This window comes from Leptopilina boulardi, unplaced genomic scaffold, assembly GCF_019393585.1.
Source record: "Leptopilina boulardi isolate dan_hultmark-lab unplaced genomic scaffold, ZJU_Lbou_2.1 LbouV2_165, whole genome shotgun sequence".
Taxonomy (NCBI): domain Eukaryota; kingdom Metazoa; phylum Arthropoda; class Insecta; order Hymenoptera; family Figitidae; genus Leptopilina; species Leptopilina boulardi.
In genome coordinates this window covers 4863458-4888406 of record NW_026137713.1, presented here as the reverse complement: position 1 = coordinate 4888406, position 24949 = coordinate 4863458, and the positions used below count along the sequence as shown (strand labels likewise).

Genomic DNA, 24949 nt, shown 5'->3' with positions numbered 1-24949 from the left:
AACACTCGGTTCTGATCGCAAATCCTCGGGAATACACGCACGCTTCAAAATGATATAGAGCGCTACAATCGCAACAGTGTTGCCAATGGTTGTCATGGTAACCAACATTGTGCGCACGTGTGTGGTCCCTTTCGCGCGATTTCTAATCTCCTTTAGGCTTCACTCTTATATAGATAGATGTATATATATTGTGGTTCTTGTAATACTCCCACGATTTACACTCAACCATGATAATACCACCTGCAAGAATAATTTTTTTTTTCTCTTATTGTTCATGGAATACAAACAACAAAATTTAGAAAAACATTGGCAAAATATTTGCATTTTTTGCTTAAATATTTTTATATAATATATAGTTTTGAGAATTTTTAAAAAATAAATGCAGATTCGTAATCAGCGACCCCAAAAACCACAGAGTAAGAAGTTTCAACTGAATCTGATTAATTTTTAAAAAGGCGTCCGCCATATTGGATCCGCCATTTTGTATTTTGGAAAACTAACATCGGATTCGTAACCAGCGACCCCGAAAACCCCCGAGTAAGAAGTTTCAACTGAATCTGATTAATTTTTAAATAATTCGTCCGCCATATTGGATCCGCCATTTTGTATTTTCAAAAACTAACATCGGATTCGTAACCAGCGACCCCTAAAACCCCCGAGTAACAAGTTTCAACTGAATCTGATTAATTTTTAAAAAAATCGTCCGCCATATTGGATCCGCCATTTTGTATTTTCAAAAACTAACATCGGATTCGTAACCAGCGACCCCAAAAACCCCCGAGTAACAAGTTTCAACTGAATCTGATTAATTTTTAAAAAATTCGTCCGCCATATTGGATCCGCCATTTTGTATTTTCAAAAACTAACATCGGATTCGTAACCAGCGACCCCAAAAACCCCCGAGTAACAAGTTTCAACTGAATCTGATTAATTTTTAAAAAAAGTCGTCCGCCATATTGGATCCGCCATTTTGTATTTTGGAAAACTAACATGGGATTCGTAACCGGCGACCCCAAAAACCCCCGAGTAACAAGTTTCAACTGAATCTGATTAATTTTTAAAAAATTCGTCCGCCATATTGGATCGGCCATTTTGTATTTTGGAAAACTACACGCAGGGAAAAAATTTCTTTGATTTAAAGAAACTAATTTTTTTTCTTTCATTCAAAATAAATTTTTCTTTGAAACAAAAATAAGCTTCTTAATTTCAAAGAAAAATTTGTGCATTAAATCAAAGAAATTCTAACTGATGATGATATAGGGTCAAAGAAACATTTATATAAATTAAATAAACAATTTCTTTGCAACAAAGAAATCTTTTTTCTGGGTGTAACATTGGGACTAATATTGGGGGGGGGGGACTTGGGACTTTATTGGGACTAATAATTAAATTAAAATTAGATAAAAATTTAAAAATCTACATAACTTTGACATAACATTTTTTTTAAAAGTTCATTAACTGATATTTATAGAAACAATTATAATCTCCTTGTGATGAAAAAAATTAATTATTATCTCCATATTGTCTTACAATGAAGCGATCAAGAAGCGCAATTGCAGAGAATTCTAAATATAAACACAAATTCTAAACATATTCACTCTCAAATATCCGAGTTATCACATTGTAATAATATATATATAGGTTATGTGTGGTCTTAGCTTACTTTATCAAAGTATCACAATACAATCAATAATTTACTTTTGTTTATCAAGTTTTTATTCGTGTCCACTTGTTTGAAGATACATCCCTAATCTTTTATAAAATTGGTCAAGTACCATTCATTTTCATGATAAAACTTTTTTGGTAATACAATCTTTATTTTTTAAACAGAAAAATTATTTTAACACAAGAAATAAGTCTTATTTTAATGTTAACAATAAATTGTTACAGTAAAAAAATAATTCTTGCTTCATTCCTTGAATTTGAAGCCATTTTCTAAGAAAGAAGAGTGTTCTCAACAATTTTTGCTAGTATACGAGTAGCAGAGACCATTAGATATAAAAAAAAATTACCGACATAGGAATCTACCTTGCCGGCTGATGGTAAAACGCAAAAATAATATAATAAGTTACTGACACAGGAATCTACCTTACCGATTGATAGTAAAACAGAAAAATATAAAAATTACCGACATAGGAATCAAACTTACCTACTGATGGTAAAACAATTTAAAAAGGATATTTAATTTTTGTTTTACCATCAGTCGGTAAGGTAAGTTCTAATGTCGATATTTTTATAATTTCATTCTCCTATTTTACCATCAGTCGGTAATATAGATTCTTGTATCGGTGAATTTACAACCTTATTTCCTGTTTAACTATCAGTCGGTATGGTAGATTTCGGTGTCGGTAATTTTTTATATTTATTTTTCTGTTTTACCATCAGTCGGTAAGGTAGATTCCTGTATCGGTAATTTTTATATTTTTATTTTCTCTTTTACCATCAGTCGGTAAGGTAGATTCCTGTATCGGCAATTTTTATATATTATTATCCTGTTTTACCATCAGTCGGTGTGGTAGATTTCTGTGTCGGTACTTTTTTTATTTTTCTGTTTTACAATTAGTCGGTAAGGTAGATATTTGTGTCAGTCGTTTTTATATTTTTATTTCCCTGTTTTATCATCAGTCGGTATTATAGATTTCTGTGTCGGTAGTTTTCTATATTGTTATTTTCCTGTTTTATCATCAGTCGGTAAGGTAGATTTCTATGTCGGTAATGCGTCATCAGAATATAAATATTATCTTTATATTTTTAAATATATAATAGAATAAAGTTTTTTATGATTTTAAAATGTAGAAAATATATCTTCTTATCTAATAAAAAATCTAAAATAATAATAAGTATAATTAAATATACAATAATGCTAAAAATATTTAAAAATATACGGCAAATAAAAATTAATTTTGAATATCATCTTATAATTTAAAATACACTTTTGTATAAATTCTTGTCTGCGACGCCACTGCATGCATAATTCCGCGTATCCTTTCACTGCGGTTTTGAACTACAAGGAGTATATATATCGAGGGATCTGTTCGCGAAATACGAGTCAAGGTGCATATTCTTAGATCTCTTCGAGAGTGAAGCGCACTAATGCCTTGCATTAAAATTTTTCAATCATCATATAACATGTGGATAAGGATCGACTTTGAAGATAAATGGAAGGACATTGCACGATGAATGCACGTTCAAAATTTCTTATGAATATATATTTTTTCACTATGATACACACAATATAGAAAAATTACCATTAAAAGTCATTCATATTTTTTTACTGTGTGTATTCAAGGACTTTCATTAACGTTTTTGATTAAAGCTGGAAAAAACTTACTATATTCCCTTCACAATTGAAATTTCAAATTTTGCTATTTTCAAAATTCTTTTAAAATTCGATTTGAAGAAGTGTCTGAATTTTATAAAATTCTGTTGAATTGAAATTCTTATGAAATACATAAACGCTGGGAGTAGCATTTAAAAATGATTTCATTGTTTCAATCATTATTTCTGACTAAGTTTTAATGATTTTTTCGAGAAATATATTTTTATATTCTTCTGTGTGCTAAATGCATGTATATATGTACATACGCCGTTTAAGGGTATATTCGTGAAAGATTGTAAACTATTCTCTCAGGATGCGTCATACCTTGTTGAATGACTTTTTTCTATTGGAAAACATTGTGAAGATTACACTCACGATATTTAATCTATCTTTATATACAATGGAGCCCAGTTGAAGATTCATCTATTATGACTCAAAATTGTCTTTTGATGCTATTCATCATTTTCAATTTTTCTCTATACATATATAGGAATTTATTCTTTCAGCAAAACTTTCATTCAAATCATATGCCAAAATTTTGCTTTCAAAACAAATTTTTTAGAAAAATATGGTAAAATTTTAATTAAAAATAAGTATCATGGAAGAAAAACTTTATCTGGAGTAGTGATATGTTTGTCTAGAATAGCGAAAATTTTCTCTGTTTTAGTGAAACATATCGCTGTTCCAGGTATGAACATATTTTTCCGTGATATATAATTTAAATAATTTAGCTATCACGGGCAAAAATCTTTATCTGAATCATCGATAAGTTTCATTGGAACAGCGATATGTTTGCAATTATTAACTTAATTATTTATTATTATTATTATTATTTATTTGACTACTGTAGCAAAAGTTTTACTTGTTTCAGTTAAATATTTCGCTATTGTAATGAATCCTTTCGCTGTTTCAGGTAAATCCTGTTTTCCGTATTGCATAGATGCTGCATCCTTCCGGTTAAAGGAGGATCCTTCCTGTCCTTTTGAAAAATCGTGCACGGAAAAAAAATTTACTTAAAACAGCGAAAGATTTCAGTAGAATAGCGAAAGGTTTAACTTCGCCACAGAAAAAAAAGAATACTTAAAATTAAGTCCACACAACAATTCCGGATTGTCAATATAGAACCAGCAGTTCTATATTTCACAGAAAATTAAAAGGCATTAAAATAAGCTGCAACGCTTATTATTTTAATACAATTTTGCTGATTTTAATACATTTTGGTATTAAAATAATAAGCGTTGCAGCTTATTTTAATGTCTTTTAATTTTCTGTGTTGTTGTTGGGACAAAAAAAATTGTTAAAATGGGATTGTACGGTGAAGAAAACAGAATTGTTTGATGAACAAAGAAAATTGTTATGGAACAATTGAAATAACAAAACTAAATTGTAAAAATCGGCAATACAATTTGTTTTATTAACAAAGCTTTGATCCGTCTAATACAATTTGTTCAGTTTCTTCGCCTTCTAAAATAATCGATAGCAGATTTCCGTAGGTCATATCACTATAGTTTTATTTGCATTAAAATCTGTGGAACATGCGCAGCTTTTGAATCAAATTCTTCGACCTGATACCAAAAAATTATTTTGAGTTGAAATTTGTTGTTAAATAATATTTAATATACATTTTGTATTTTTTAAGGTGAGATTATGTTCAATAGTATAACTTATCGATAAACAATGAAATTGTCTCTTCATCCATTCACTACACTTGCAATAGATTTCTCACTTTAACTGGATTCATTATTTAACAGCACTTTGTCATTTAAAAAAAAAATTAATAATAAAAGCAAAAGTGGCACATGTACCAGAAGCAAACGACGCGACGATCTGTTTGCGAGAATTCAAGATGACCACGTGACATGGAACAATAAACCTGTCAGCTGAACAAATCCGGATTGTTCCATCAGTAATCGACAGTAAAGTTTGCTTCTGCAACTGAACAAAACTGACAACAAAAAATTCGTATTGTTGTTGAAACAACATACATTTGTATTGACAACAATCCGAATTGTAATATTAATATTTCGAATTGTAATATCAACAAATCTACTGACAACAATCCAAAAATTGTTTGCACAACAATCCCATTTTTCTCCATGTGAAACAAAAGTAAAACTTTTGAGCGAAACGTTTAGCTGTTCCAAGTAAATTTTTTTTCGTGTGGCACTTGTATAATAATTTTATTAGTTTATGTCATATAATTAAATCAATATACGCCACGAACTAATAAAATTTTGTATAGAAGTGTCGCGCGACTTTTCAGAATGCCGTCAAACCGGAAGGACAAAATTAATGCAATTATTAACAAATTCAAAAGAAATATATAAATTACATTTATCGATTGACTTTGTTAATAGTTTTACTCCTTCCTGTGTATAATTAAATTCTAATTTACACGTTAGAAGAAAATTACAGATTGTTGCAATTATATATACATATGTACTAAAAGTTTAACAGTATTTTTTTTATTTTTTTTTTTCTTTCACAAGTACTGGAGCGCCTTTTATACATATAGTAATTATTTTAACTGTATAATCACGTTGGTTACCCTTCGTTGCATGTAAGACAAGGCCAAAAATACTATATATACATATAGCAAAGAAGACCTTTTACTCTTTGTAAGTATTTATTACAAGCATATTTCATTGCGCTCATATTGTACATATATAAACGATTATTATTGCGCGATATAGAATGTATATAGGCGTTGGTTATGACGAATAAATTCCATTAAATATAAGGGGGAAGTCAAATATCTAACATTATATCCGGATTTGATAAAAAAAAATTCTAATATATTTTGTAATCACTTGTATTTTACTTTTCATCTTGTAATCAGATTTGATACAAGATATATAACACTTTTGTGATATATCTAATATATCAAAAACTCATAAATTTTATTTCCCCTTTTAGTGTCAACAAAAGATATATCAATTTTGCTATTTATTGAAAAAAAAAAAAATTAATTTGTGACCTTTTTTTTAATTTTTTAAGAAAAAATAATCTTTGTCTCTTCTGCGGTTTATTCTAGTCTATTTTTGTTATTATTACAATGAGATAATGAAACTTTACGATCATTTAACTGTCAAGGAAAATAACAAACATATTTTATTAAATATGCAAATTATTTTTCATTAATTTTTGTAAAATCTTTTATTTATTTTTTTTTATTTTTATTTTATTATTATTGACTTATATATATATATATATATATATATATATATAATTAACTCGTTTTTATCTTTGGCGGGAGTTTAATTTTAATAAGGTTTTATCATGTTTTCATGTCTTTGTGCGTGCAATCGAGTGTAAAATAAAAAAAAAATCAATAAAACGTCTTATCAATTAGAAAGCATTGCGTTGGAAGGGATTATGTATACGACGGAATACAATTAAATTCATCGTATATAGGAAAAATGTAGGGCAATAATAATTATTACCAAATGTCTTTTCGTTATATGATAACAGAAAAAAAAGAAGACACGTGGTTTTTAATGCTCACACACGTTGCATAGACATCATCCTATCTCGCATTATTTATACCTTTTGCTTTACGATTTGCTTCTATATACATAAAAGAACATATCGTTTCTTGACCTAAAAAAAAAAATATGAAGTCGAAATGTGATGTAACGTTACATATAAAAATTTAAGTAGTTTATTAATCTCAAAAAAAAATTCTTTATGAAATCAATTAATGAATACTTTTTTTAAATTTATTTTTATTTATTATTTATTTAAATGAAATTACTTTTATGTTTAAACAATTTTACATTTATCTCTAAACAAATAATAAATAAATAATTTATTTTAGTGAATAGAAATTAATTTTAATTTATTGTGAAAACTTGAAAACAATAAGACTTATTATTATTATTATGAGAATTAGCAATAATCTTTCTCATTTAGAGATTTTCTCCGCGACGAGCAATAAGTCAATCTTAATTTCAAAGTTACCGACATTGTTTAAACTGCTTTTCATAAAATAAGAGAAAAGAAACATTTTGACAGCATAAATTATTGCTGTTAAAAGATAACTTAATTCAACACTAAAATATCTCTCTTTTCATATAATTAAGAAATATAAACGCAAACACAGTTTTCTTCACTGTATGAAAAAAAAAAAGAAAAAATTATTCATTTTAATATAGTTTTTATTTAAAAAATAATTTCAATAATTTTTTTTTAAATTTTCAATAAAAATGGTTTAAAATATAATAATTAATTATTAATATATTAAATAATTTATTAATATGTTAAGTATTAATATAATTATTGATATAATAATAAATTATTTTTTTATTTTATTGCTTTAATATATTAAAAACAATAAAAATAAATAGTATCATTATATCAATAATTATATTATTATTTATATAATTATTTAGTATATCAATAATTAATTAATATATTAAAAAACCATTTTTATTGATAATTTAAAAATAAAATAATTTTAATTATTTTTCAAAATAAAAATTATATTAAAATTAATAGTTTTTCTTTCTATTATTAATTATCTATGACAATTAAATCATCTATTAATAAATGATAAATTAATAACATTACACGTGAATGAAAATAAAAGTATAATTTTTTTTTTTTTCATCTAAACTGGTAAACTATGACTAATGTCATTGATTCTTTTATGTATACTTTTATTCAATACATGAACTCTGAAAATTGACTAGTCATTCTGATTAGTAAATGGGACTCACGTTTTTATGGAATCGCATAATACAGTTCACAGTTACATACATCTTTCAAAAGAAATTTATATTTAAGTCGTGAGTTGTTTCTATAATCTAAATTTTACTTTGAATATCAATAATTTTTAAAGAATAATTATTTTTCTTTGTCAAAAAAAAAAAAAAAAAAGATGAAAGAGAATAAAAAAAATGGCGAATATTTAAATAGGAAAGCAAAAAAAAATAAAAAAAAAATTTTAACGATCCTGCCAGGATTCGAACCTGGAATCTTCTGATCCGTAGTCAGACGCGTTATCCGTTGCGCCACAGGACCATATTGCTAGAAAAATTTCGTAAACTTTGCAACGACCAAAATTTTAAATAATGATTTTATCTTGTCTCTTGAGATAAGATGATACAAGGGAAATAAAATAAAAGTCTACTTTGAAAATTAGTAAAAATAAAATAAATAGTAAAAAAAATTAGTAAATAATCAGTAAATAATTAGTAAATAATTAGTAAATAATTAGTAAATTTTTAGTAAATTTTTAGTAAATTATTAGTAAATTATTAGTAAATTATTAGTAAATTATTAGTAAATTATTAGTAAATTATTAGTAAATTATTAGTAAATTATTAGTAAATTATTAGTAAATAAGTATAGTAATTACTATTAGTAATAATTGTTTTAAAAATATTTTTCATTTTAAAATAAGACATATTTTCCTCCCTTAAAATAATTTTTTTCTTTTACAGCAAAAAAAAAAAAAATTTGATAAATCTGGTGAATCGTGTTTCGATAAAGATATAACAGTTTGACTGTGAATGGATTTGAAAAAAAAAATAAAATAAAAGCAACGCCCTTTTTTTGATTTCCTCTGCTGATCAGAGAGATGGAAAATAATCCAAACGTCTCCAAGACTAATTGAGAACAAACGTGGCTGCTAGGTCAAATAAATTAACCCTTCTAGGTTGTACATTCTTTTGTCCCCTTTTATAATTCAAATATTTAATGTCGAGGGCGAGCAACAAGTATATATACCTTTACAAATAAAATACTGATCTATATTTTTTGATTTCGTGTATAGATTAAAATTTTAACAATTTACATAACTTTACAAGGTACAATCTTAAGTATATATATGATGACACACTTTTCTCTAATTGAGACATGATAAAAGTAATTTTTTTTTTTTAACTGGAAAACTACATAATTTGAACTATTAATTACGAATAAAAATAATAAAAATAATAAAAATACTAAATAAAATAATAAATATATTTTCATTATAAAAATCGAATTATTTCTTTATTAAAATTCATAATATATGCACTGAAAAAAAAATTTATTTGATTCAAATAATTGGTTATTTATCAAATAAATATTTACATGAACCAAATAATTTTTATTTAAATTGTATTTGAACCAATAATTTCTGTATTTTAAATAAATACCATTCAAATAATAATTATTTGATATAAATAATTTTTTATTTGATACAAATAATTATTTATTTGATATAAATAAATATTTATTTAATAATAGTCAAGTAACCGATTATTTGAATCCAAATAAATTTTTTTTTTCAGTGAATTACACTAATTTTTCTAAATGGCAAATATAAAATATTCAATCTGACAATATACAACTTTGGAATTTATAAAAAAAAAATATATGTCGAAAATTTCTAATTGAGAATATGTGTCTTGTAGAATATATCTAACGATATTGATACGACCATGAATTTAATGACCATTATTATAATTGAAACTAATAGTAACTAATTCTACTCTTCTTTTGAATTTTATTATTTTTAATTATTATTTTTTTTATTAATACTTTTTAGTATTAATAAAAGTTTTTTTAGTTAGTAAGTTTGATTGCTTTGTACTTTGTACCTTGTACGAAAGGGCTTTGTTAGCCCGTTTAATAAATAAATAAATAAATACTTCATAAGAAAACTTAAAATTTTCTCCTACAGACCCAATAAAATAAAATTCTTATTTTTAAGTGAAAAAATTAGTCTTATTTTAAGTTGCAAATAATTTTTAAGACATCTATTGATTTTATAAGCAAATTTAAAAATTTTAAGAACATTAAAACTCAGGGAATTTCCTATAAAAATCATTCATTAAAATTTTTATTTTAATAATATAAGTATTTTATTAGAAATAATTATTTTTTAGACGAATTTTCAATTTTCGATTTAAAATTTGACTGATTTTATCTTTTTATACAAATTTTTACCTAACAAAATTTTTGCCAGAATTTTTATTTTACAGTCATTTTCTTTTAATGGAATTTTTAATCAAAAGAATTTTTATGAAAAGAATTTTAATTTAGCATAATTCTCATTCAATCGAATTTTATGTGATTCGAATTTTTAAATGACAAAAATTCCAAATCATCAAATTTTAATTTGTCCGAATTTTTATTATTTGTACGAATTTTTATTTGTAGGAATTTTTATTAGTAGGAATTTTTATATCTGCGAATTTTAATTTGTACGAATTTTTAATTGATAAAATTAATTTGAACAAATTAAAATTCGCTGAATTATAATTTCCGTCATTTAAAAATTCGTATCGCTTAAATATATTCAATTAAATCAAGAATTTTTAAATTAAAATTAATTTTTAATAACAATTCTTTTAAATAAAAATTCTTTTTAATAAAAATTCTTTTAAATAAAAAGTCATGTAAAGAAAATGATTGTAAAATAAAAATTCTGCCAAAAATTCGATATAGCTAAAAATTATGTTATGTAAAATTTTGAATAAAAAGAAATTCTGTTATAAATAGACTAATTCAAAAAAAGGAAAATTTGTCAAAAAAAAATTATTATTTCTAATAAAATTCTTTAAAAATGAAATTTCTAATTAATGATTTTTTTTTAATCATTAATTAATTAATTTCAGTTATTTTTACAGAACCTAAAAATAAATTTAATTATTTTTAACTAAATATATAATAGAAATATTAGTATATTTGAATCAGTGAATGGGATTTTTACTTTCGAATTAGTTATTTTTTATGAATTCAAATTTAGAGAGTACAACGACAGGTTAAAAATTCAGGCTTGAACATATATATTTTCTAAATTACAGAATAGAGAAGAAAGAATGTTGAGTAGATAAAAAAAAAAAGAAAAAAAAAGTATTTTTCTATGGAACCAATGGGGACTTATATAGAAAGACAGTAGAGACGGTAGCTGATGCCAACGTGGCTAACGTCCAGGTGGGAGGAAATATATACGAATAGAGGAGAAGAAAATAGTGGGGTAAAGGGACCACCAGGTGGGGAAAGAGAGAATGGCCGGTTTTTCTGGTTTTAACCATCACCATAGGCCCCTCTAAGTATTTCAGGGGTGCGATTCGTCCCAGCGATTCTCATTTCAATTTTATTTTCAAAGTTGCAGTAATCAAATAATCAAATAAAAAAAATATATATAATTAATTACCTTCGTTAATTTTCATTTAATTTTTTTTTTCGTTAATTTGTAAAAGAAAAAATTTTCTTTTTGTTAAATTAAATTTTTCAATATACATTTAAAATTTCCGAGAAATCTTTTAACGAACGAGAAATATTTTTTTTTTTTAATTTTTCAAATTTAGCAATATTATAATTTCTTAAAATTAAGATGATTTTTGTTTTCAACTGAGAATCACTGAAAGTAGCGTATTACAGAAGCGCATACTTCCTTTGTCTCTTCTTTTGTATTATTTTCTTGAGAACATATTCTGTGTATGTTTTAGTTAATTTCAAACGATGCATTTTTTTTACTTATATATATTATGTTATATACAGAAAAAAGATATACTTACAAACAAGATGTCAGAAAAATGCGTTTTGTCAAAGCTTGCAAAAAATTTATACGCTCATCTATTTGAATTCTCCTTGAACTTTAGTCGTTATTATATATTAAAGAATTATTATTGTGAAATAACAATTTACTGAAAAAAATACCTATTAGATTAAAAAAAAAAAACATTTTTACTTTTTTCGATCTAATGTATATTATTTATATTTACTTTTAATTATTTGCATTCTATTTGTAAAAAGAAATTAAAATATATATTTTTCAATTTTATATTATTATTTTATTATTATTATTATTATTATTATTAATTTAATTAATAATTATTATTTTATATTTTGTATTAAATACATTAGCTGTCAAATTTGAGGTTAGGACTTTATATACGAAAATAATATAATTATAAAAAAAAATATAAATAAATCTTAATATTTTTTAAAACAATTTCAAACGAAAGAATTTATACTTTTCTATGAAAATGCGATTCTATAATATTAGTAAATAAAAAATAAATACAAATAGATACAAATAGATTCAAATAGATACAAATAAATCACGGTTGTACTTACAATAAGTCTTGGAAATGATAATTGTCAACATCAACAAATATTATCTTAATAATTTCAATAATGATTTCTTTAATTTAATTCAATTTAAATATAATTTAAATATTCAATATTTATAATTTTATAGAAAAATATTTGACGTGAAAGAAGGGCCATTTAACGTTGCTAAATAGTACCGATAGTGAACACTAGAAGCGCTACAGTCGCGTCACGTGACAATTTTAAATATTTGAATTTTGAAATTAGTAAATGTTATTAAAACTACAAAAAATTAGTAAAATAAAAAGAAAATACTAATTGAATAAGTAAATTTTATCTAATATTTTCTTTTATAAGAAATATTATAATATGGTATGGCAAAAAAAAAAATATATATATATATATATAAAAAAAAAGTTTTCAGACTGGTCGAACAAAGCTTGTTCTTTCGCATATATGTTAATGACTCTCTTGAAAAATTTGTACAGCTCTTAGGTCTGATTTACCTAGTGACGCATTATTTCGTCGAATGCAAGCTAAAACGAGTTATGTATTACACAGGTGCTTCTTTAAAACCTTCTTTTATTCATGACTTCCTGTTCTAGAATGAACTTGTGAAAAATTTTGATAATAATTTTTTTCAATAAAAAATAATCATTATTAGTGAATTTTAAAGAAATACTAATAATTATTTATTAATTAATTATTATTAATAATAATAATATTAATAATAATAATATAATATTAATAATATTAATAATATTAATTATTATTATTATTAATTATTATTTATTAATAATTATTTATTATTATTATTATTATTATTATTATTATTAATAATAATTAAATTAATAACTTGTAAACAATTATTATTAACGTTAAATATTTTTTAATTATTGTATAGAAATTAAATTAAATTTTTTTTTTTTTGTAAATTACATTTTTATTTTTTTCATTGTTTATTAAATGAAAAATATATATTTATCTCTTGAGATATTTACTTTGCCGACAGAATTTATAAATTTAATGTTACTAAACACGAACACTAGATGTAGTAACATTTTATAAGGTGCAAAAATTAAAGGCGATATAAAACACATTTTTTTTTTATCAGGCTTCATTGGAAAATAAGATTCAAATTACAAGGTCCATTTTACTTTCACTTTTTGCCGAGAGTACATTTATAATTTTATAAAGTATCTCTATTATTTTTGTTTAAACATTCATATATTTTTACAAAAACATGGCACAATCAGTAAGTAATAAATAATAATTATAATATAAATAATAATTATTTAATTTAAAAAATAATTTTATTTAAAATTTATTATTATATTAATTTAAATTTTTATTACAAATAATGGTAATTAAATTAAAATAAAAATTTAAAAATTATAAAAAATTCTAATTAAGGTCATGTGATTGTTGTGATTTTACGTATGTAAATATTTTCCACAGGTTTTATCGCAAAATATTTGATAAGTTTGAGATAAAATTTTATAGAGAACTCAAAAATAGTATCCTTATACTATTTTTGAGTACATACAATTTATCATATATTTTACAAAAAAAAAAAAAAAAAACCCTGCGATTATTTACAAGTGAAAACACAATAATCGCATGACCTTAATCGAAATTAATTATATTTACTTTTAATATCAATTTTTTTTTCTTTTTTAAGGAGAATGAAAAATTATATTGGCCAAGTTGTTGGAGCAAAAGGTGGGATTCGGATAAACTTTTAGAGCATTATTTTAAAAAATGTGAAGAAAGTAAGTAAAATAATGTAAATTTTCTTTTAAAAAAAAATAATAATAAATTTTACCTGCTTCTATAGTTATAAGCAAGGCTCGAAGTTCTATAAGTTGTGAATTGGATATTCCTTATGGTACAACTGAAAGGACAAAATTTGACATTTACGGTACAAATTTGCCCAAAGGTAAATTTAAAAAAATAATTTTAATATTAATAATAATTAATAAAAATAATTAATAATAAGAATCTGAAAATAATAATAATAACAATTAGTAAAAAAAATTAATAATCAATAATGATAATAATAATTTTAAAAAAATAATTAATAATAATTAACAATATTAAATTAATTAATTAAATTGTTAATTAATTTTTCTCAAATATTAGATGCTCCAATTTTTATATTTATTCACGGCGGTTATTGGATGGAATTCACCAAAGATTTATCTGGATTTCCAGTATCTTCATTGGTATCACAAGGAATTAAAGTTATTGTCTGTGGTTATGATTTATGTCCAAACGGTACAATTTTTCTTTTATTATATATATATACATGTCTCTTGTTAATTACAAATAGAAAGAATTATTTATAGATTTGTTTTTTATTTTTATTCATTTATTTTTTTATTTCGCTTTTTTTTATTATATTCAAATGAATACATTTATTAATAAAAAATAACTTTTTTTTTCTACCCCATAAAGTAATATATAGTACATATATAATAAATTTTTTTCTTTAAAAAATTTTTTTTTTTTTTTTTTCAAATTATCCTAGAGTACGATATTATTTTATAAATAATAATCGTATATTTATTTATATTTCTTTTTTTTTGTATTAAATTATCTTTCAGTTTCATTGACTGAGATAGTGTTGGAAATAAAAATTTTTGTGGAGAAAATTCTTAAAGATGCACATGCTTTTGGAACAAGGTAAACATTAAAAATATTATCTAAAAAAATAAGTTTTAATAAAAAAAATTTCAGAAAAATATTATTTTAATAATAATAATAATAATAATAATAATAATAAATTTGTTAATAAAATAATTTTCCATAAATTAAATTTATTGAAAATTATTTTATATTATTATTAAATTTTTTTTGTTTACCTATTAATTATTTGATTTTATTTTTGTAAAACAAAATCATTTTTTTTTAAATTGAAAAAAAAAAATTAATTATATTTTCTCCAGAAAAATTTGGATAGCTGGTCACAGTGCAGGAGCTCATTTAGCGGCAAGTCTTTTGCATGATAAAAATTGGCTAAATTCAATGACTGAAAAGGGCTATCGAAATTTATTAAAAGGTTTAATTTTAATCGCTGGTGTTTACGATTTAAAACCATTATTAACAACGAGTATGAATGATGCATTAAAATTAACACCGTAAGTATTACTTTTTTATTTAATGAAAAATAAAATTAAAACAATAAATATGTAAAATTAAAAAAAATAATAATTAAAAAGAAAAAAAGAGAAAAAAAAGAAACAAAATAGTTTTACATATACAGGAAGAAAATTTTTTTTTTCAGACAAGAAGTGAAATTATACAGTTTTGCTCCAATCGAACAAAATGATTCATTAACAGAGTCAACAATAATTCAAGATTTAAAAGTAATCGTCACAGTTGGAGAATGTGATTCTCCTGTATTTATTAAAGAATCGATACGATATTCACAGGTGAAAATAACAAAATATTTCTATTATCTTTCAGTATAATAAAAGATAAAATTATAATTTATAATTAATAAATTTTATTTTAATTCAAAAATAAAACAAAATATCCCTTGATTATCAATAGATATTCTTTTTTAAATTATATTATTTATAAATATAAAAAATTGCATAGAAAAGAAATATTTATATATTAATAATAAATTATAATTTTATATTTACTGTATAACAAAAATGTTTTAAACAATAATATTTTTTTTTTTGTTAATTTTATTTGATTACTAAATTGAATGTTTTCTTTTTTTAAGAAACTTGTGGAATTTGTTGATAATGTGGAATTTCTTCTTCTACGAAATAATATCGATCATTTTGATATTGTTGAAAATCTCGTGCACTGTGATTTTCAACTAACAAAATTAATTCTCCAACATATAAAATAAGAAACAAATAACTAAAAATTTGTTTTTAAAAAGCGAAATAAATTTTAATTTAAACAAATTGTAAATTTAAATATCAATAAAGAATACTATTTACTATTATTACTAACAATAAAGGAATACTCGAATTATTTTCTAGCCTCCGTAAGGAAATCGATTTTCTTTTTTTTTTTTTTTTTTTTTTTTTTTTTTGATCAAATAATTTGTATACAAAATATCACTTCAAAAATTTTATCATTCAGTTCACGATTTTCTTTCTTAAAAAAAAAATCGTTATGTGCGTAATATCTAACAATAATCTATTTGTAACAAATATAATTCTTAAACAATATTTATTATTTTTTTTTTTTTTTGAAATCAAGTTTTTCTCACCACTTTGTTTGGATCAATTTGATGAAGATTTTGTTCATTTGGCTTTATAATTCGAACAATATTGTTGACAATTTTTTTCGAATACTGATGATCGTACCTTGGGAATTTAATTTGTTCATTTGAATTTGTTTGTGCGACTCGTTGTTTTTGTACAACGGGCGTTGTTGTTGACGATGTTGTTGTTGAAACTTTTTGCGTTTCATTAATCATTTTTATCACTTTCATATCATTATTTGTTGGCATAACACTTTTTACACGAACAATTTTACCCAATGGATTTAATATTTTTTGATTACCATTTGATTGATAGATTATTTGTTTATTACCAACTATTTGTTTATTAGCAACCAATTGTTTGCCAACAATTGATTTTGGTAAAACTTGAACTGGCATTATTTTATCAGGAACTTGATTAACGCGCATTCTTACCGATGTAAGAACACGAGCTGGTAATTCATTACCTGGTCCATTAACAACATTATAATTGTTCGTTATATTTTTTACACTTATAATTTGTTTTCCTTTAAAATTTGGAGGAAGCATTACGGTTTTAAATTTTTTTGTAACAGTCGATGTTTTTAATGGTGACTCATCCTTTTTCTCTGATGTTAAATCAACAAGTGTTGGTGATAATTTAGTGACTGAAGAAGAAGAAGAAATCTTCGGTGTTGATGTGACAAATTTTCTTATAACTGGAGTTGGACTTGTGTGGTGTTTTTTTAATTGCATTGAACTATCACCTGACGATCCTTGGGAATCCTTCCAGGATGTTGGTGGTTTTGCAAATGAACGAAGACGTAAAAGTGGTTGCTTGTCGGCATTATCGTCATCGATGTCAATCACATCGGCGTCAGTCGAATCTTTAGCTAAAAGAAACAACATAATTGTGTTTATAAAATATCCAAATTTTGTTTTGAATTTTCATTTAATTTCACTGTGCATTAATATTGCGTAAAAAAATTTTTGTTACGTGCATTAATTCTTTTTTTTATAAACACTACAAACCTTCAGATGAATCATTTTGAGGAAGACTATCATTAATTGCATCAATTGATAAATTTTTATTATTCTCATTAGATGATATTTCATGATTTTCTTTTTCAATAATAAATTTATTTTCATCTCTATCGGAATCTTCTTTTTCCGTATCTTCATTGTTTCCCTCTTTATCCTCAGTTAAATCATCATCATTTTTATCATCACTATCATTATCATCATCATCATCATCGTCCTCATTCTCTTTATCATTCTCGTCATCTTCGTTTGAAACTATTGTCTCATTTTCACTATTCTGTTCAGTTACTTTATTATTTTGTTTTTTGGTAAATTCCTCAAAAAGATTGTCCATATTTTTTTTCCCTATTTCTTGATTTTGAATCAATTTCTCTGACAATGACGCGTCTTTTAACGCAGGATCATCGTCCTCTTCTTCCAAAAATAATGAAAACGTATCCCAATAATCTCTTTGACGTACTCTTTGCAAATGTTCTCCAATTTTTTCAAACGCTTCTTTAGCTGCAAAAAAAGATTTTTTTTGTCAATTGAATTTTTTTTTTACTAATATAAATAAATAATATAAATACCTTTGATTTCCTGCTCAGATCGTGATAATTTCAAATTATTTTTATCATTACATTGTGAAATACAATTTAAAATATCTAAATAATCGGGAAAAATAATTGTATCGGCTATTGATTTTCCTTTTTTTAAAAGTTCATTACGACGACTAATTTTTGAATTAATAAAATTCATTATCGCTTGATCAACTTGTGGTATCATTGTTGTTGAAATGTGTTTTGGTCGTAAATAAGCGCGACCAGCGTCAACTATTTCTCCCGTATATTTACAATAGGCGGTCCATAATTTCATTAATTTTCTCTTATAACGATCTTCAATTAAATAAGTACTACCGGAATCATCACTAAAATCAACATCCTTCTCTTCAAGTTCTTTTATTCTTTTTTTACATAATTCAATACGACTAAGAATAACACGTACTTTTGATCGTATTCTTTTTCTTTCATGTGAATTTTCTTCATTTTTCACAATTTCATTTGATATTTTAATTTTCTCTTGTTTTATTGTATTATTTGTATTATTTTTCACACCCTCTTTCATAACATCATTTACTTCTGATATATGACTATAAAGTTTCTCATCATTTATATCAATTAATTTTTGTTTATCAATCAGTAATTGTTTAAATAATTCACTATTTGAAAATGATGGATTAAGACGTTCATGGCGTTTTTTCAATTTTTTCACAATTTCCCTCATATCATTTGAGGGATCTCGTTTTAAACATGTTTCAATAAATGTTGAAAATAAATCAAATGCATCATCGTACAATGCTTTTTTTTCTTTAATTATTAATTTTGGTTTTTCCACTTCTGGAAACCATGAACATCCTGGTGTTGGTGATGAAATTCTCTCAACAGATTTAGAAGAATTTCCATTATTTTCAACAATTATTTTCGTTTCTTCATTATTTGTATTTTTGTCATCAGTTAGAATTTTATTTGTTGAATTATCAGAATTCATTAATTTGAAACGTTTTGGACATGGAGATGAAGTTTCTAAAATTTCGTTACTTTTTCTTTTTATTATTGAAACTTCTCCCGTCTGGAAAATTGCACTCTCAGATAGAGAATCATTCATTTTTATACTATTATTTTTATTTATAATTTCCGATTCCTTGTGACCATTAATAGCACCATTGCTTATTGTTTTTTCTTGTGGAAAACTACTAACGTGATTTATAGACAATGGCTGCAATAAAATAAAAAGAATAAATTACAAAATAGAATATAAGGTTTATTAACAAAAAAAAAATATATATAGTAATATAAATTTAAATAATTAATTCATACCTTAATTACACCATTATTTATTATTCCTGTAAGAGATTTATTTAATTTTCTAATTGAAGGCAAGTTGTGTCCTTTCTCATTAGCAATCTGTGAAAATAAAATATTAATATAATAACTAATTTCTTTATTTGTTGTATATTTTTTATGGGAAAGAAAAAATTTGTAAAATTTTGTAAAAGTACACAATGGAGAAATAAATCTAATCTAATTTCTTTATTCTATAATCAAAATTAAAAACCTTTAATATTTCAGCAAGTTTTAGGTGCTTTCATATCTGATAAATTATTTTTTTTTTTTGCACTAAAAAACTTGACTAATCAAATGAATGTTGAAATTTTGTATTTTGTTTTAATTTACTCGAAACTTACTTCTCGCGAAAGATTTTTTCTTTTTTTTTTGTTTAATCGAAAAAAGTATTAACAAAAATAAGAGCATATACAATCGGAATCAATTAGAAATACATTTTTTTTCTATGAAAAATCAAGAATATTCTAATTCTTTTGTTCGATAAAAAAGCACTCAAACAATTTTAATAACACTATTGCAAAAATATCTAAAACTATTTTAAATTAAATAATTTTTTAATTCACAAATTTTAAGGTTAGAGCGGCATTTCTTTTTTTTTTTGGATAATAAGTTGTATAGAAAGTTTAAAACCTTTCGTCGTGGTGATTCACTAGTTTTCTCGTCTTCTGATGATATACAGATCACATCAGACTCCATTTTACTTTACAATACAATAACAGAAGAAAAGTTTAATTGTAGAACAAATTGTACCACATATCACAAGGGAAATCCAAATGAATATCTTCTCGCACCTAAATATCGATATTTGGTGCAACTTAATAACTTTGTGTCGAAACAGAGTGTATGTTGCGTATTAATAAAAAAATAACGCAATACGCAGTGCTACACGGGAAAAAGAAAAACGTTGGATTAATACCGTTTTCCGATTGGTTCAACGGCAAGGAGCGCTGTAGGCAGTGTCTGTTAGATCAACTTACTTGTAACAATAGATGGACAGTAGGTTCAACAGTAAAAGTCTGTTGAATCAATGCCGAAATCGTGACAGGGCCCACTGACGTTGAACCAATCGGAAAACGGTATTAACCCAACGTTTCTCTTTTCCCCGTGTACTGTTGTTAGAAAAAGAACGTATACTCTCGATTACTGGAGAAACAAAAGAATCGATGATAGCAAGAATTTCCAATTTGACAATCATTTACTAAAATCATTTTGATTGGTTATTTCATTTCTAAATTAATTGTGATTTGTTGACTAATAATAGTCAGCCAATCATGTAAACTGGACAATTTATTTGTCCATTAATTTGTCCAATTTCTTTCATCTATAGATGACGAAGATAATATTACTGTCAATTTCGGTAGTTGCTGACAGTACACTGACAGTAAAAAATTACCCAATCAAAATAAACATGCTGATGGATTAGCCAATCACAACATACTACTCACAGCAACACTCCCGAAAACACCCAATATATATATAATTACTCTTTTTAATGTTGTAATTTATAATTTTAATTTAAAAATTTCACGATATTGAATTAGACTTTTATAATTATTGAATATTTACAAAAAAAATAAGAAAGAATTAAAACGTTCTTCTTTCTTATTGGTGGACAATAGTACGGAAGCTTCTACGCGCCACCTCGCGACGAGAGGCGAAACCAACTTATGCTTGTTTCATATTTAGCAAACAGAACATAAAGGTGCTTATATACCTCAAATTTCGATCAGATGAACATTATTTCTGGACTGTGAAAATGCGTGAAAAGTCATTTTCACGGCGGGTATTTTTGAATTGTTTTAAACAAAAAATGTTTTTTTAAGAAATATAATATTAAATAATTGTTTTAATATGTAAGAACACTTTAAAATAGTGATAAAAAGATGATTTGATTGAAAAATTTAGCAAATTTTGCTTTAAAACGTTTCTGCTACAAGAAAGTGTAAAATGACGATGTTTGTGAAATGGTTTGTACAGTGTACATGTGTACATGTTTCTTTCAGTTATTCGAAACAATTAGTTGAATTTAAATTTATTTGATAAACATTTCAACTTACCGATTTATTTTCAGCACTCATTATTTATTACAAGTTAAAAAGAACCGACATAACATAAACAAAACTCTGAGAGACACTAACAAGGAAGAAGCACTGTACAAACCATTTCACAAACATCGTCATTTTACACTTTCTTGTAGCAGAAAACGTTTTAAAGCAAAATTTGCTAAATTTTTTAATCAAATCATCTCTCTATCACTATTTTAAAGTGTTCTTACATATTAAAACAATTATTTAATATTATATTTCTTAAAAAAACATTTTTTGTATAAAACAATTCAAAAATACCCGCCGTGAAAATGACTTTTCACGCATTTTCACGGTCCAGAAATAATGTTCATCTGATCGAAATTTGAGGTATATAAGCACCTTAACTGTTTCAACAGGGTTGTGAATGTAATTTCATTACGTTAGATACCCAACCCTGACGGGGATTTTAAAATTTTAAAATTGTGAACGGTACTTAATAGTTCCAGTTAAATTTTTTTGAGACAGTATACACGTGTTATATTTTTTGATATTTTTTCATCTTTCACCATGGCGGAAATTGGTAAATAAATAAAAAAATAAATGAAAAATTATTTCTGCTCATTATATGATTTCTTTCCATGAATTTACAATTTACATTTTGTAAAAACTTTTTTTTTTCTTTCACAATAATGCATCATGATAAACACGTGCTTTATTCACTTCCCGGTGGAATTGTTTTTTTTTTTTTTTTTTATATAAACAATAGAATATTATGTAAAGCAAATAATTCTTAACGATATTTCTAATTTTTTTTTCTTTTTATAATGAAATTATTTTTTATATTATGATAATTTGCAAAATGTAATTTGATTCCTTAGATGAGTTTTTAGGTTAGCTTTTAAGGTTATACTAAATGGCTTCTATTATGTTTGATTTTTGAAAATTTTTTTATTTTAGAAAAAGAAAAGAAGAAAAGTAAAAAAAAATCATTGGGCGAAACGCAAATGAAAATAAAATGCGAAATGGAACCGTCAAGTGAAATTCCAAAACTTGATTGCAAGGATTGGCCGCTATTATTCAAGGTTTGTATTATTTTGGAAAATTTCGAAAATTTTAATTTTAAAATAAAATTTTTCATATTCCATTGATGGATTTTTATTGTAGATTTTTAGAATTGTATGTATTTTCAAAAATTTTAATTTTTAATAAAGGAAAAAATGAGTTGAAATTTTATTAATGTTTTAAATATTTAACTATAGTTTTATAATTTTTGATAATTGAACACAAATGGTGAAAAATTAAGATATGTATTAAATTTTTCAGAATTTTGATAAAATGTTATGTCGTACCAAACATTTTACTCCATTAAATTGTGGATCGACTCCACTTCATCGTACATTATCGGAATATGTAAAATCAGGATGCATAAATTTAGATAAACCGTCTAATCCATCATCTCATGAAGTTGTCGCTTGGATAAAGAGAATATTGAAAGTTGAAAAAACAGGACATTCAGGTACATTAGATCCAAAAGTATCTGGCTGTCTTATTGTTTGTATTGATAGAGCAACACGTCTTGCTAAATCTCAACAATCAGCGGGAAAGGAATATATAGCTGTATTCAAATTACATTCACCTGTTGATAACGTGCAAAAGGTAAATTGAAAAATTGAAAAATAAAATTAAAAATTCAATTTTAGAATGAAAAAAAAATTAAATAATTTTATCATTTCAGATCACTCAAACTTTAGAAAGATTAAAGGGTGCTCTCTTTCAAAGACCACCGTTAATTTCCGCTGTTAAACGTCAATTACGTGTGAGAACAGTTTATGACAATTGGTTTCTTGATTATGATTCAGAACGTAATATGGGAATATTTAAAGTAAGCTGCGAGGCAGGTTCTTACGTGAGAACAATTTGCGTTCATTTAGGTCTATTTTTGGGCACTGGCTGTCAAATGCAAGAACTTCGAAGAAATCGTTCGGGAATTCAATCAGAGGAGGATTCATTGGTGACAATGCACGATATTTTAGATGCACAATGGCTTTATGAAAATCATGGCGATGAATCATATCTCAGAAGAGTTATAAAACCATTGGAAGCTTTGCTTGTTAATCATAAACGAATAATCGTCAAAGACAGCGCTGTAAGTTATTTTTTCTTAAATCTATTTTTAAAAAAAAAAAATACTAGCTCCAAAATATTTCTGATTTACCTTAAAATTCAGGTAAATGCTATATGTTATGGAGCTAAAATTATGCTACCCGGAGTATTAATGTACGACCAAGGAATTGAACTCAATCAGGAAATCGTAATTGTTACAACTAAGGGAGAAGCAGTTGCATTGGGTAAATAATATTTTTTCTTTCTTTTGCTATTTGGGATTTTCTCATTCAATGGAAATCTTTTTGCAAAAGATTAAAAATTTTAATTTTTTTTTTGGGGAATTAGAAATAACAATTTTTTTTCTTATTAAGCTATCGCCCTTATGACCTCGCCCACAATGTCGGCATGTGATCATGGTGTTGTTGCAAAAATTAAACGTGTCATTATGGAAAGAGACGCTTATCCAAGAAAATGGGGCTTAGGACCAAAAGCGGCACAAAAGAAAAAAATGATAATGGAGGGAAAATTGGATAAACATGGAAAGCCGAATGAAAATACACCTTCTGATTGGCTCTCTGGTTACACGGATTACAGTCAAATTAAGGTAAAATTGTTTTTAAAATTATAAAATCAAATAATTAGCATATTTTTTAATAAGTGATTTTTTTTTTAATAGGAAGCAGAACCTAATGGTGTAGAACGTGTTGATGAAACAGCAACTGCAAAAAAAAGAAAATGGGAGGAAACTGGCACAAAAATGGTAGAGGAAGTGAAGAGTGAGCCGGTTTCAGATCCGGAGACAGCATCTCCCAAAGAGAAAAAGAAGGAGAAGAAGGAGAAGAAGGATAAAAAGAAGAAGAAAGATAAGAAAAAAGAAAAATCTGATGATGATGCCGATGTGACAATAAAAACAGAAGAAGAAACAGAGGTATAAATAAATAATTTTTAAATTTATATCTCAAAAAAACATTTTTTTTTGTAAAAATAATTTATATTAATTTCAGGCAACGCCAGTGAAGGAAAAGAAGAAAAAGAAGAAGAAAAGCAAAGATCAAGAACCATCATCACCGTGATTAATTTTTTGTTTTTTTTTTTTATCGTGAACAATTTATAGATATTTGTATCTATTTTACTATTGATTATTTGAATGCCAAGTACTTTGAATCAAACGTTCGATATGAAAAACATTTTTGCTTCTTTTCCATTTTTTTTTTTATTTTTTACTAAATAGAACAGTATTTAGATGTGAATTTCTATTTTTGTAAATATGATCAATTTTTTTTTATATTTGTATAATTCTATTTTTCCCCCT

The 24949-nt window shown here is 24.8% G+C and overlaps 3 protein-coding genes, 1 long non-coding RNA gene and 1 other non-coding gene across 6 annotated transcripts; 2 read left to right on the top strand and 3 right to left on the bottom strand.

Moving 5' to 3' along the window:
• Window positions 1-10: 10 nt before the first annotated feature.
• Window positions 11-12598, bottom strand: LOC127277142 (uncharacterized). The gene is made up of 3 exons (XR_007842326.1): window positions 12395-12598; window positions 11833-11961; window positions 11-240 (listed from the first exon to the last, which is right to left on the bottom strand). It is a non-coding gene; the product is annotated as an uncharacterized LOC127277142 (long non-coding RNA).
• Window positions 8269-8341, bottom strand: Trnar-acg (transfer RNA arginine (anticodon ACG)). The gene has a single exon. It is a non-coding gene; the product is annotated as a tRNA-Arg (tRNA).
• Window positions 12599-13422: 824 nt separating the features above from the next.
• LOC127277138 (kynurenine formamidase) lies at window positions 13423-16351 on the top strand. The gene is made up of 8 exons (XM_051297996.1): window positions 13423-13625; window positions 14052-14142; window positions 14208-14309; window positions 14513-14647; window positions 14977-15055; window positions 15319-15510; window positions 15657-15804; window positions 16107-16351. The coding sequence occupies exons 1-8, from the start codon at window positions 13614-13616 to the stop codon at window positions 16236-16238; spliced, it is 891 nt and encodes a 296-aa protein (XP_051153953.1). The 5' UTR covers window positions 13423-13613; the 3' UTR covers window positions 16239-16351.
• Window positions 16352-16452: 101 nt separating this feature from the next.
• LOC127277127 (protein PFC0760c-like) lies at window positions 16453-20386 on the bottom strand. 2 transcript variants are annotated; one of them, XM_051297976.1, is made up of 5 exons: window positions 20296-20386; window positions 19478-19564; window positions 18191-19376; window positions 17613-18122; window positions 16453-17473 (listed from the first exon to the last, which is right to left on the bottom strand). In XM_051297976.1, the coding sequence occupies exons 3-5, from the start codon at window positions 19263-19265 to the stop codon at window positions 16593-16595; spliced, it is 2466 nt and encodes an 821-aa protein (XP_051153933.1). In that variant the 5' UTR covers window positions 19266-19376; window positions 19478-19564; window positions 20296-20386; the 3' UTR covers window positions 16453-16592. The 2 variants fall into 2 exon arrangements, with proteins under 2 accessions (XP_051153933.1, XP_051153932.1); XM_051297975.1 differs by having other exon boundaries at window positions 20135-20384.
• Window positions 20387-21957: 1571 nt separating this feature from the next.
• Window positions 21958-24922, top strand: LOC127277129 (H/ACA ribonucleoprotein complex subunit 4). Its single transcript, XM_051297978.1, has 8 exons — window positions 21958-22111; window positions 22489-22613; window positions 22855-23187; window positions 23267-23677; window positions 23759-23879; window positions 24009-24241; window positions 24314-24565; window positions 24642-24922. Exons 1-8 carry the CDS (start codon window positions 22099-22101, stop codon window positions 24708-24710), a joined length of 1557 nt encoding a protein of 518 aa, XP_051153935.1. The 5' UTR covers window positions 21958-22098; the 3' UTR covers window positions 24711-24922.
• The last annotated feature ends 27 nt before the right edge of the window (window positions 24923-24949 follow it).

Coding starts and splice junctions, on each gene's coding strand:
- LOC127277138 (XM_051297996.1), top strand. Junction 14,310..14,512: donor CGGTACAAATTTGCCCAAAG/GTAAATTTAAAA, acceptor CTCAAATATTAG/ATGCTCCAATTTTTATATTT. Junction 14,648..14,976: donor TTATGATTTATGTCCAAACG/GTACAATTTTTC, acceptor ATTATCTTTCAG/TTTCATTGACTGAGATAGTG.
- LOC127277127 (XM_051297975.1), bottom strand. CDS start 20,200: ATGGAGTCTGATGTGATCTGTATATCATCAGAAGACGAGAAAACTAGT. Junction 19,377..19,477: donor TAAATAATGGTGTAATTAAG/GTATGAATTAAT, acceptor ATTTTATTGCAG/CCATTGTCTATAAATCACGT. Junction 18,123..18,190: donor ATCTGAGCAGGAAATCAAAG/GTATTTATATTA, acceptor CTTTTTTTGCAG/CTAAAGAAGCGTTTGAAAAA.
- LOC127277129 (XM_051297978.1), top strand. Junction 22,614..22,854: donor ATTGGCCGCTATTATTCAAG/GTTTGTATTATT, acceptor TAAATTTTTCAG/AATTTTGATAAAATGTTATG. Junction 24,242..24,313: donor CGGATTACAGTCAAATTAAG/GTAAAATTGTTT, acceptor TTTTTTTAATAG/GAAGCAGAACCTAATGGTGT.